Here is a 13,342-nt window from a genome sequence, read left to right as displayed (position 1 = left end):
ATTAAAGTTGCCTGTGAATTTCTTAACTTCTAATTCCATCCTCTGTAATCATACTGACTCCACAACCATAGCCATTTGAGTTTACAGAGTAAAGGACAGCTGCTGTACATTTCCATTCTTTACATGGACCAGTCATTAAAGGTGAATAAGAGAAACATTTTGCCACCGGCCTTCACAGATTTTTGCTGACGGTGCAGCTGTGCTGAGATTCAGCCTGCACGGATCCCACTCCACATTCTGGAAGTGAGGACTCCCCACTGCAAAGACCTTTAATCCCCGCACTTCCTCAGTACATCCCATTTGTCTTGGTCCTCTCTGGCTGCCAATTCACCAGGTAGATAGCACAGTCTCATCCCAAACAAGCACTCGCTGTTAGCAACCATCACCACAAGTTTATGCTTTAGAGCATCTTGTGGGATTGGTTATGTCCATCCCAGCACTGTGTAGGTCATCATGAGAAGAGAGGCGTTAAACAGAAGTGAGTAAGCTAACAAAAATGCTCTCCTGGTTAAAAGCTAAGTGACTACAGCTGCTGTACCAGATTGGAAACGACAAAAGCATCTCTGAAAGAGTCACTGCATGCACATCTACATCAAGAAAGTAAGAAGAGAGGCCGAGCTGTTTGTAGATCTACCAGAGAAATGGCATGCATAAGGGGATCAGTAAGTCTGTTAGTCTGCTCATACAGCTTTTCAGTTCACTTTTCCAGTCTCCGAAAGGCTGCATCAATTTTAAGGACATACCTATAATCCTACCAAGACACGAACATGCTTTCAAGCAATTTCTGACCAATGTAGCCTTCTCTTCGACTTAAATATCTGTCTACTGGTTTACAGACAGGCAGCCTCTATACAGGCTGGAAAGCAAACATTTTGCAGATTCAAGAGTTCCTGAGAAGCACTAAGGGAGCAGAAGGAAAAACTCCCATGCTGCAAGGACTGAAAAAAGAATGGGAGAAAAGGGGCTAATACGCTACAAACAGAGGAAGACAGTTGAGAACAATGGGACTAAATCAAGTGGACTAAAGATAGGATGGGAGATTATGGGGCAGAAGGCACTGAGAGAGTATGTCTAAGGCAAGAAAGATTAAAGAAAGCAGGAATTAAGAAAGAAAAGGTAAAAAGCAAGAGGAAAGTCAGTTGAAATAGACAGGAGAGACAGCTGAAATAGCGAGGCAAAGAGAGGAAAGAAAGGGAAGAGAATACAGCTGAGAAATCATAGAATTATAGAATCACATAAGATCCGCACTTGGAAGGGACCCACAAGGATCACCGACCCCAGCCCCAGGCTCCAAAGAGTACCACCCAAACCCAACCCCTATGGTTGAGAGCCACAGGCATTCACAACATCCAGAAATCAGTCCCTGGTAATCTTCATTTGGAAATGAGAAATTGAGAACTCTGCCAACTTGAGCATGTTGAGTTTGAGGTACATCCCCAACACTGCAAAGTCAGCAAGAGATTTTGATTCCACAGAGAAGCCTGAAGGGACAGTCTTTCTCTTCTCTTATTTCGTGATGCTCAAAGCTGCATACAGTGCTCAAGGTGAGGCCACAACAATGCAGAGCAGAGCGGGACAGCATGTGATTCTGAGGAGAATGGGAGTGAGTTGACAGATATATGAGCAAATTCAACACCTTAAACTTCTGCTCCAAAAATGTCAACTGATGTCTGAGCTAAAAGGCAAAAAAAAAAAGTAAAGCCCATTAGAACACTGATGTGAGCACAAACATGAGGAGACCAAGACTTCTACTGCAGCACGCTGGATGGGTGCATACAAGGAAGGCTATATTTATGACTTGGAAATTTCCTCCCTCTTGTTCACCTCAAGCAGGAACACAACCCCATGCACTGTATATTGTTCTCACTTGTTTACTTAGAAAGCAGCAATTCATAGTTCTCATATTGCAAATGTGAAGCAGTACAGCAAGGCCCACGAGACAACAGAACGTCTGATCTCATCACCAGAGCTGCCGTGTGGCTAACACACTGCCTATTACTGCACACAGGCTGCATGCTGACACCCACAACTCTGCTGAAGTATGCTGAGAAAGAGATGCTCGAGTAAAGGTTCTTACCATTGAACTCAATGACCCCAAAGTACTGAATAGTCTCTACTATTTTCCAAGAAGCACATAAGCAATGGCCCGTAGTAAACAACATCAAATAAGTTCAAGGAAAAAAAGGTATCTTATGATCTATACACGTTAATGTGTACATACGCCCTCATCTAGAACATATAGTATACAAGTATGTATACGTATGTGACACATATGATGTGTCACACTTATGCAATGTATCAGATATGAATATTATACCAATATCCATTTATAACAATCCCTTTCAGATGCATCTTTCCCAGTGAAATGCATTAAGAGAACACTGAGCTTTCTAAGTCAAGAAACCAAAAATCAGAATATATGGAATTTACGCCAGCTGTACATCCTTGCACACTGGTTCTTATTTCATATGGTCTTTATCTGCACACTCCGTACTGGTTCTCCTTGACTTGATTACAGCTAGCTGCATTCAAAACTTCCAGAAGTCATTCCCTAATAATCTTGGTTTGGAAACCAGAAATTGAGGACTGCCAACTCAAATAAGTTGAGTTTGAGATACATCCCCAGCACAAAGTCAGCAAGAGATTTTGACTGTGCAGGGCAGCCTGAAGAGACGGTCTTTCTCTTCTCTACAGGCTTCCATCTTATTTCTTTTGCAGCTTCTGAAACAAATGGAGTGAGGTCCTATGGCTAATCCAGATGCCTGAACTACACAAGGCTGATTCATCCCAAAAGGCTTGTCCCTATCTCTCACCATTCCCCTGGCTTTCACAGCCTAGACACGGTCTTCATTTCTGTCTGTGTTTGCATCACCATCTACCTCCTTGCCATCTACCTGAGGCATCTCTCCTCTGCATGCCTGTGCAGTAGCTCCATTTCTTCCCACTCAGATTTCATCAGCAGGATTACTCTGAGCCTAAGAGAGAAAGTTCTGCTTTCCAATACTATGATCTGAATCAGAATGGACCCTGGTCACTAGGAGAGCAACGGCAAAAGGCATTCAGTCTGCTCTGTGTCCATATAGACAATTTCTACTGACGCAAACTTCCCTGAATTTCAAGGCTCTCTAATGATCTGCTATTAACCCAACTTCAATTGTTTTGAACAGACTTTTCAAGGGAATGGAACCTTTTTCCCATAAGACATTTTGAACGTGGATAAAGCAATGCTCCACCCAACCTAATTCAGAGCAGCGGTTGAATAGGTTGCTTTTTATTATGATTATTTTTTTTTTCTGAACCCCAAAATTACCCCGAGGCACAGAGCTGTCATGGAAAATTTCAGCTCAAACAATTGAATACTTGCAAAGTTATAAAACTTTGAAAGTAATAAGGAAACGTTGGGCAGCTTTTACTACAGTTAATTCTGCTTGAGTAGCTGCCGACAGCATCCCTCCTCTAACATTGTTTGGTATATGAAAAACTGTTTAAATTAAACCAAGAAGGAAATAAATCCAATAAGAGACTTATACTAAGCCTGACTTATTGAGGAAAACAGTCCATCACGAAATAATTGTGACACTTTTTATATATCGTTATACTGTCATTAGACAAGTCAGGTCCGTATGCAGAGAGGAGTATGGTTTGCAGAAAAAGCTAAAAAACAAACAAAAAAAGAAGTAAAGAATTAGCAGTTTGCAGGGGAATTATTGATGGAAACAAAATGTCCAGCATGGACCCAAGATAGCGGAGAGTGAAATAAGACGTGTAAATCATTGTCTTCATTTTCTGATTATGAGATCCCATTTATATAAGAAGCGGAATGTGTCCCTCAGGACCGGCCTCTCGAAGATGCAAAGCAGTAAAAACTCCAGCCTTTCTCTGTATCATTATTTTTCAGTTACATTTGCATTCTTAGTTGCCAGTACAGTCTCTACTACACAATAGTTAGAATCACAAAACCCACACTGCAAAGGTTTGCATAAAAATTAATTGCCTTTCATCTCCAGAGAGTACGCATCCTTCCAGGTCACCACTGAGGCCAACGGAGGTGCAACCATAGCTGCTTCCACACTGGAGCTCATTCCCCAGCTCCGCTTTCCCACCTCACCAGCATAATCAACTTTTGTGATAAAAAGGAATTGTTCCATCAACTCTTTTACAAGACTGTCACGAGCTGCCTCATTCACTGCGGTAACACTTATGAAGCACCAAGCAGTTGACATCACAGGCTCGGGAAACGCATTTACATTAAGTGAAAAAAAAAAAAAGAGAAGTAATGAAAAATAGCATAAATTACTCCACTATCATTTAACAAGTAACTTTTGTTTCTCGTCCCATTAGAAGCTGCAGTGCCAATCAAAGAAGGTGCTCCCAGACCTCTGCTTCCAGTGCAGTGTCAGGCATCAGCCTGCCGGCTGCAGCAGCAGGATAAACAGGCTTTGAAGGTGCACGGAGGGCGCGCGACTCACCAGAGCACCAGGACGCAGCACAGAAAAGAATGATTCTGCAAATGTGTTTCCCACAAAAACATCAACGTGTACAGGAAATTTTAACGATGTAAACTGCCACACTGGCCAAAGATTCTTACATCATTCAGCTGCTTATTGCGGGCTGGGATGATCGTATTGGTTAGCTGCTTATTCCCTGCCTTTAAAGCTGCATCTCTTCTTGCTTGCTCAAGCAGAACTCTTGCCCGTTCTTTAAGTTCTTCCTGTCTTGACAACATTCGTTGCTTAAAAATAAAGAAATATAATTAACAGCAGGGTAGCCTCAGGGTACTTAACATTTACACAGTAGTTAGTAGCCAGGAGCCTTCCTATATAATAAAGATCAGGAGTCACATGGATTATAGCTTCGCGAGGTGACAGAGCGCTCCACAGAAATGAAAAGCAACGATAATCAAAAAGTAAAACTAAAACAAAACTCACAGGCCTTTATAATGTAAATAGATTTCTCTCCCTTCCCCTTAAAACTTAATTTCTATCAACGTTTAATGCCTCTAAACTGCAACTGTGGAAAAAAAAAATAATTGGTTTCATGGAAGCTAACCATGTTAAATGTGCTATGTGTTTACTTATTTACTTTAATATGTATGCAAATATAATGCTTCGTTGGCTACTTATATGGGTATCATTCGTTTCTAACTTAAACTGAACACAAATAGGCTGGGTACAAGGGAAAACAACCTGCAACAATATCTGTTTCTACTTCATATTTAATGAAAGCCCCTTTTTCCTGCATGTGGCTGGTGACCCTCCAGAGCAGAAGTAATGGAAGGAGGACTTCTGCATGGGCAAAATGAGCTCCTATACATCCAAACTCCCAAATGCTGACTTCTTAGTCAAGCTCAACAGTGAAGATTCTGGGAAATGTATCTCTTTACACGGGCTGGAGTTGGAAGAGACGCTGCAGGTTGTGCTCCTCCTCCACCAAGTGGAAATTGAAACAGCCGAGACTAAGCAACAACGAGCAAGCTTTCAAGTTTAAGACTGAGACATCTGAGATTTCATTACAATGTACAGACACACAGGGGACTAATAACAGGGAAAAATCTCTAGAGCCATCTTGTCCTACAACCTTGCACATGAAAGTCTCGTAACAGATGCCGTCCCTCCCTGCTGCACAACTCTGTGTTCCATGTGGGGTCACATCATTCCTTTCTCATCTGATACTCAAGGTTGAAGAAGGCAAATGTCATGAGGCTCCACTGATTAAAGGAAAGAAATTAGCTGGCTCTGCAAGTAATATTTGGCCCCTATCACCCATCTGTGAGCTGCTTCTCTTGCAATAAAACAAATCCTCGTGGTGCTTACTTGGGAAAAAAATGTAAGAATGTTTGAAGCAACCTACAATGCCAAGAGACTGGCTGTATTCTTCTCTTATCACAACTGATGGCACACAGCCAAACCAAGCTAAGACTAAAGAAAGGTCTTCTCGGGGTAAAATTGGGATTTTTGTAAACAGGGTTGATAAAATTTCTTACATATTTTTGTGATGATACTATTTACTGATAATGCTCAGCATTTGTATAATATTCAACTTTCATCCTCACAATAAATCTGCAAGGTAGGTGGGCATATACTTTTTATCTTTACAGAAAGGAAAATGATATTGTGGTTAAGAAACATGCCTGAGGCCATTCAGTGAACAGCATAATTTAGTATTCTGGAGTTTCTACCTCACCATCGCAGGCTATGTTCACAAGGCCGTGTGGTTTCTCAGATAAGATTTGGAAATATGTTTGGATATTTCAAGTCATTAAAAACTGACATTTTTTGAATATGGCTCAATGAACGGATAAGTCTGTTTTTTTATTTATTTTTGTATTTTTGGGAGGGTTATGCTATAGAATGCAATATTTCAAAGAAAGGCGTTGCCACTCTCAGGGGCTAGGACAAGGCCCGTAAGTTCATTTTTCATTGAATGGCTCTTTTTCAGCATCACAGACTTGTCAAAATACCTACTGCCCATCAATGACAGCCTGCACTACCCACCTTACCACGGAGGGACGACTCGAACAGAATCCCCGTGCTGACTCACAGGCACACAGAATATTGCAGTCTCTTACCTGGGCTGTCTTTGCAGCTGGATCTGCATGATTTGAAGTCATTCTGGCATCGCTGTCAGAATCAGATTCGGCTTGCCTCGGAGAAGCACACGTTTTCTTTGCAAGATCCAAATCCTTATTATAAAAGTATCCAAGGTTAGAAGTTGGAGATAAACTCGGCTTCATGCCACGTGATCCAGGATCTTCTCTCATGCTCTCTGGGGATCCCATATGTCCCAGCTTTTCTTGCTCTGAGAAGCCAACGGTGTTGTCTGAACTCTGGTGTCTTTTTTTGTCGTTATCTTCACAAGCAATCGTGGGAGACGCATCCTCTTTCTGATCACTGACATGTGCCAAGTCACTTAAGTCTAAAGTGTCAGCTTTCAGCAATTTCTTCCTCCCCACCACAGGCTGTGCTTGTGTTGTATCCGTACTGCTGCACTTCCCAACTTCTTCAGAGGCAGAAGTCCTTCCAGAGCTCTGCTGGGACTTTTGTGGGTCCGTATCACTTCGAGTCCTGCGAGAGGAAGGGGAAGCTGTGCTTGGGCTTAAGTGGTCATCGGGAGTCTGATGCTCACTTTCGGATTCCCCGACCCCACTGTCGTTCACAAACACGGAGTCATCCTGAGAGGCAAAGTCCGCCAGGCCGCCATCCGGCGCCTGCAGCTCAGGCTGCCGCTTCAGGTCGCTCAGCTCTGCGTAGAACTTCTCCTGGTCCACAGAGCTGTTGGTGTCTGTCTCGTAGTTACCCACTTTATATGTGCTTTTACTGCTGTTCTCCTCTATTTGAACCACATTCAATTCCTGGCCGCAGAAATGAGCCCGTATTTGATAGAGATAGGTCATAACGGTCAGCTTGTCAGGGATTGCCAACAGAACCATGTCAGAAGGCTCCAGCAATCGGGATATTCCTAAGCTGGCAAACCCATCGTATGCCTTTAAAAAGAGGCAAAACAGAGATTATAATACAGCACTTTCTTACGTGTTGTAACATTTCAAGTAAACAAACATGCTGCAGTGTTACAGGAACAGTATGGACTCGCCTCGCCTCTATTACCACTTATCCCTTTGGTTTCATTGCAGTGGGCTGGTATTTACTATTTTTCATTGCACAGCCCCATCTGAACTCAGCAACCTGCCCTGATGGATTCTAGACATCTCCTGGGGTACCTTCACAGTAATGCAGATCAAGAGGATATGACTCACAAAGACATCCAAACCATTGCTCTCAGTACTCCCAGCATGCTCTTATACCACAATAAATCTTGTTACTCAAACTATTGCCACTTTAGGTACTAAAAAGATGATCATGAAGGTGCAGTGTGAAACTCCTCGTGTCTGCGTTAGGAAAGTCTCCCATGGCAACTTCAGTGGCTCTCAGTCCAGCAGCAGGAAACAAGCAAGTGGAAAAAAAAATGTGAGAGTTGGAATGGGGAAAAAAAAGCAACAAGGGATGGCTTTTTAAGATAAGGAGCAAAGATAGAAGAAACATGACACTAATCCATCTTGGGTTTTATCACCGGTGATCAACCTTCTCCCTTCTATTGGTCGCGTAATTGCTGTGATTTGTGTTGATGAAAAACAATGTATGTGCAGATAGCCCAAAAGAACACCATCACAGATGGAGTGACACGGGACATAAACCACAATCGTTCAGCAAACAAATGCATTTTTAAAACTTCTGTTCTAAATTCAGCATAAACTTACAAAAAAATAGTCTATTTCATTCATGCTTTACTTTCCTTTGTAGGAGCTGAAGAGTGAAAGCCTTCTGGTTTGAGGGGCCACATGGTGTTCTTTCTGTTCTGAGTGGGCTTGGTGCATCAGGTTTTTCTAGTTTTGAAGAGCTGAAGCTGTTTCTCAATTTACAATTAATTATTACTACATCTGCAGGCTGCAGAAGGCCTCCTGTTAGCGAAGCCCAACTCCTCCTACCCGGCAGCCTTGCAGCTCCTGCCTACCGTCTTCTGCAAGGCTCCAGAATGCCAACAGCTGCTCCAGCAGCCTTTCTAACAAAAAGAGGTCCTAAATTTAAGACACAGAAGGGAACCTGTCCTTTTGCAAGGAAACAGTAATGCATGTCGCTGACTTCAGCTCTGCTCTGGTTATACACAGTTTCCTTTATTTACTTAGTTGTGGAAGGCTGGAGACAAGAAAGAGGAGGAAAATTAACTGCAATCTCATATCCTCCTGGTTTTCAGAGCACTCCCTTTCACTGCAGCCAATGTTCACTGCTGATCTTTGGTGAGGAATCGCGTTTATGGGAAAGCTGACTATGAGAGATGGCCATGCCATTTGTAAGAGAGGAGCTATGCTTTGATAGAGGAGGAGCGGCAGCAAAAAACACAGATGTTGTATTTGCTGATAGGAAGCTCCAGACAGAGCAGAAGAACAGGGAAAGGATGGGTCTGTAGGTGGGCAGCCTAAGGATGGATGGACACTCACCCCAACTGGCTGCCTTGGGAAGCAGAGCAAGATATTCATGCCAGTCTGCAGAATGGATGCAGCACCAGGGTTTGCTGCATGACTCACTAAGTGGGTCAGAGCTGATGGAGTGCCATAAATAACCTGCTGCCCCTCACTGAGGACAGTGGGAGTTGGCATTTCAGGAATGAAAGAATCTAGGCTTGGGTTAACAGTCCACAGCATCAAAAGCCCATAGGTGTAACTTGACACTTTCATACTCTTAACTTGTTATTTATGTGCTAATCAAACCAAATCCCAGGCTTATTTCCCAGAGTTTGCAAAGCGTAGGAGGGGACAAGTGTTTCAGAGCTGTCAGAAAAGACACCTGCTCAAAGTGGTCACACTGCAGCAGAAGATGCAACCGAAAAGGACCACTCCCCTTGGTGGAGCTGCAAATCACACCTACAGACAACTCGGATCTTCTGGGACACTTGGGGTTAACACAAACTCTGCAATGCCAGACGCTTCTTTCCCATCCCTCTCCTTGCCAGTCTGGCCAATGCACATTCTGGCTCAGCTGCTTTTGAAGTGCACTAGGTATCTAGATGGGCATGCAAATGCTTTACAGCCACTGGTGCTATAAATAGCAATCAGACGCTGCACGTGTCCATGGCCGCGTCTGACGGCTTCTCCTCCACTGTTAGGAACCTGGGAGCTTCTAGACTTTCCAGTGTGTTGACAAATGCCCAGCGTTTCTAACTGGTTGGTAACTAGTTTGTAACGTGGCATCAACAGAGCATGAGAAAGCATTTTCCAAGTCAAATTACACTTCGTTAAACAGAGGCATACCTCAGCCTTGATTTTGCAAATGTTTACACGCGTGTTTAGCCACGTTCCTGCCTGATCCTACCGAGGCCAACTAGCAACTCCCACACACACCATTTAATGTGTGCTTACCATTTTGTGGAATCAAACTGTGGATGTGATCACGAGCACCTGTTATAAAATAAGGCTGCCGGCTTAAAGGTGAGGAGACAGCGCCACTTTTAATCCAGCACTAACCCTGTAACTCTGCCTTCTTCTGATCTAAAATGACTCCTTCCTTGTGAAATGGTACGTTTTGTGAAGGTGATCACTCAAGTTCAAATGCATTGAGGAATCGCGTGGAAATTGGTCAATAACTGGAAAAAAACACCATCAAATGCACCCTGAAACTGAATGTGCCAATTGAATATTCAGAATATATATCAACATCTCCAAACAGCAATCATTCAAATGAAAGGATCTTCTTCATGATGAAGTACTACTGATGAATCTACTTCAAGATGAAGTAATTAAAAGCAGGAGTTCATTATTAGGACCGTACTCCATGTCCCACCCTTTAAGTCTCACCCTCGTGCCATTCAGCAGCTTGCATTTTCCAAGCACACAACATGTTACGAGCAACATGAAACATTCCTGCCCTTGAGAAGGGACCCCACTACCAGTGTGCCATAATTGTACCGAACTGTTCATTGTGATTTACTAAGGATCAAATGGAAGCAGACAAATAAAATAAAATGTAAAAGTTGGATAATGTAATTGGGAAGATTATATGGGTATAGTCAGGTACACAGGAGATTTAAGTAGAACCACAACCAGCTGAGAACCTATCACTCACTGCACAGCAATGACTTTAATTTTCTCAGAGGTAGCCCCGGTTTCTCTTTTGTTCCTGAAATCAGAAATTGCAATGAGCACAATGCACCAAAAACACGTGTTTTCTGTTGTGTGTTTCTTTTTAAGAGACACAGTTGTACATGCCGGAATAGTCAGGACACTGAACCCATTTAGTGCTTCTGGATGAAGCGTTTTTAATTTCCTGCTCACGGACTGACAGCCGTCAGTCGCGATCCATCAGCGGGAGCACCCAGGCAGTTCCCAGCCACTTCCCAATTACATAACGCACTGACATCCCGGCCCGGATCAGATGTCACAGGTAAATGCCCTTCTTGATTCAGCGCTGCTGGCAGCACCACTTTGGCAAATGACTTGGGTGCATTATAAAGAAACCCCAGCGATGGGCTTTTTGGAATCAATGTGAAATTACGCACAGCAATTACACCATATAAGTTCTTTCTTAATATTTCCTCTCTCTCTTTTTTTTTTTTTTCTTCTTAAATACAAACCAGGTCACACACACTTTTGCAAGATACACTCTTACAGGTTAACATTTAATTTACGGTCACAGCCACCTTTTAGCTCCTATCCCGGGAGGGAAAAAAAAGAGATGCTTCAGACAAAGAAAACTGTCCTATTCACCCACAGATGTTATTTTAATTGGTGAGGAGGAATCGCTGTCACACGTACTCCATATCTGCATGGAATTTACAGGCAGCCATTGTTGGCAGCTCTGCGTTCACTCCCACCGAGGGCACGTGGGGTTATCGGGCAGAACTGTGTGAGACCAGGAAATAAATCTGCAGGAAGCAACCGAGATACTCGATGTAGCTGTCAGGCAGAGGGCTGCGGAGTGATGAAAGGAAATACTGCACAATAACAACAATCATAGCTCCTTCAGGACTGGAACGAGATCCTGCTAGAGAGACGGGCTACAAAGTTCCCCATTTGCCATCACAGTTTCATAAAGAAAAGATGACTGATCGCACCGCTAACGTTTTTAATTAACAATCTACTCTTTTCTTTTGTTATAATCCAACTTAATTAGCCTGAACAACCAATGAAACTTGAAGTACAAAACCACACAGTCACAGACAACGCTGTGATGTCCCGGGTAATCCACTCAGGTCATCACAAGACCCTGTATTATTATGGAGAGGATATCATCGGGCAAATCACTCATTAGATAAGAGCAGTTTGGGGATATTTCATTATCTGTAACACTTAACCACTGTTTTACCACATAACTTTCTAGCTAATAAGTAAGTGTTCAGACACAGTAAAACATAATTACCCTAAATACAAATGAACTTCAATAAAGCACTTTCGGAAATTCCACATATCTACAATCTAAAATTCTTTAGTTATATTTTCTATGTAGTACTGAACTTCATCCATTTATTCCAAATATATCAAACCTTCCTCCCTGCGTACACCAGCATGTTTAAAGCATGACAGAAGTAAAGTCACAGCGCGGAGAAGAAAGGCACTTAAAAACAAATATCAGACAATCTTCAGGAACCACGTTACTATCAGCGACTCACGTGAAAATGATCATTTCTACACGTCCTTAGGGCCAAACTCAGGCATGTGAAAATCCCAAAGTTTGCAACCTATCTAAAATCAGGAGCGGAAATAAAGGCTTTCTGGTGATTCCCCAGATAAGTTGCCGCTTCTTCCAGCAAAATATTTCCTATCTCTGCACCGTGGAGGTGTACAGTGTACAAGCACTCTGCAAGCAGTTGGGTCTGTTTGCCAAGTGAAGCCCCAGCACTTCTCAACCTAAACTTTCCCTGCTGCAGAGAAGCGCAGGTTCTGCACCTGCCGTCTCTCACAGCTCTACAGTCTCAAGATAGGTATAAAATTCCAGCTTTAGAAATGCAAAATTCACCACAAATGCAACACTGACCGTGACTGATACACAGAGCCCAATTAAAAGAAAGAAGATCTCATACTGCACAATCTGAGAACAGTTCCATTTCTTTATTTCTTATTGTTTTTGTTTTTTTTTTTAATTATGTGTGTGATTGAAATAAAATAGGAGAAATGCTCACAAAATGCTGCCCAGCCCTTCCCTCTGCTTTTGCAGTTAATGTAGGCCGTAGAAATATTAAAGCCTAATGCCAGCCTTGCACTTGTGGTGAATGTTAAAGACCACGGCAAACTGGAGTCAATAATGCATCCGATTTGAGCCACAGGAGGCTGAATACCTTCTGTGAGCTGCAGTTCTGACCTTACAAAACAACCTCACTTTCCCAAAATTAATAAAAACCTGCAGCGAAGCCAAAATTGAAGCTACGTCTGGTTGTTGTTTTTTTTTGTTGTTGTATTTTTTTTTTTCTTTCTTCCTGGCAGTTCTTACCTTTTTGTTGTTCTCTTTAATATCTTGAGGATTCAGGGACTTGTAGTCACTGAGGGGGAAAATGGCACAGTGGGTTATGTACAGTATTTGATAAAAGCAGCAGTTTGAAAAACAAACCGAATCTAAAAAAATTTGACATGCAATAATATCATACAGTAACTAGCAATTTCACAGCAATTCAATCAACAAAACTAATAGCGTGGAAAATTAAAGGGATAAATAAATAAATAAACAAACAAGCCCCGATGACACGTTTCATTGCCTGGAGCTTTCCATCTCAAAAAGAAGTTAAGGCAGGGGCTGAAGGCTGGCCTTGACAACCAAATTTACCAGGAGGTAATCTCTCCTTGTCAGAGTACAAAGAGCTA

At 42.5% G+C, this 13,342-nt stretch overlaps 1 protein-coding gene across 6 annotated transcripts in view; it reads right to left on the bottom strand.

Moving 5' to 3' along the window:
* Positions 1 to 13,342, bottom strand: part of EHBP1 (EH domain binding protein 1) — a 192,445-nt gene that overhangs the window by 57,688 nt on the left and 121,415 nt on the right. For all 6 annotated transcript variants that reach the window (XM_072331630.1, XM_072331631.1, XM_072331633.1 and 3 more), the window contains 3 exons: positions 12,975 to 13,023; positions 6,569 to 7,483; positions 4,589 to 4,732 (listed from right to left, as the gene is read on the bottom strand). In XM_072331630.1, coding sequence (XP_072187731.1) covers positions 4,589 to 4,732; positions 6,569 to 7,483; positions 12,975 to 13,023 — 1,108 coding nt within the window. The remainder of the gene's footprint in view (positions 1 to 4,588; positions 4,733 to 6,568; positions 7,484 to 12,974; positions 13,024 to 13,342) is intronic.

The sequence above is a fragment of the Excalfactoria chinensis genome, chromosome 3, assembly GCF_039878825.1.
Source record: "Excalfactoria chinensis isolate bCotChi1 chromosome 3, bCotChi1.hap2, whole genome shotgun sequence".
Taxonomy (NCBI): Eukaryota; Metazoa; Chordata; class Aves; order Galliformes; family Phasianidae; genus Excalfactoria; species Excalfactoria chinensis.
The sequence above is the reverse complement of the archived record's forward strand: the minus strand, read 5'-3'. Positions and strand labels throughout refer to the sequence as shown.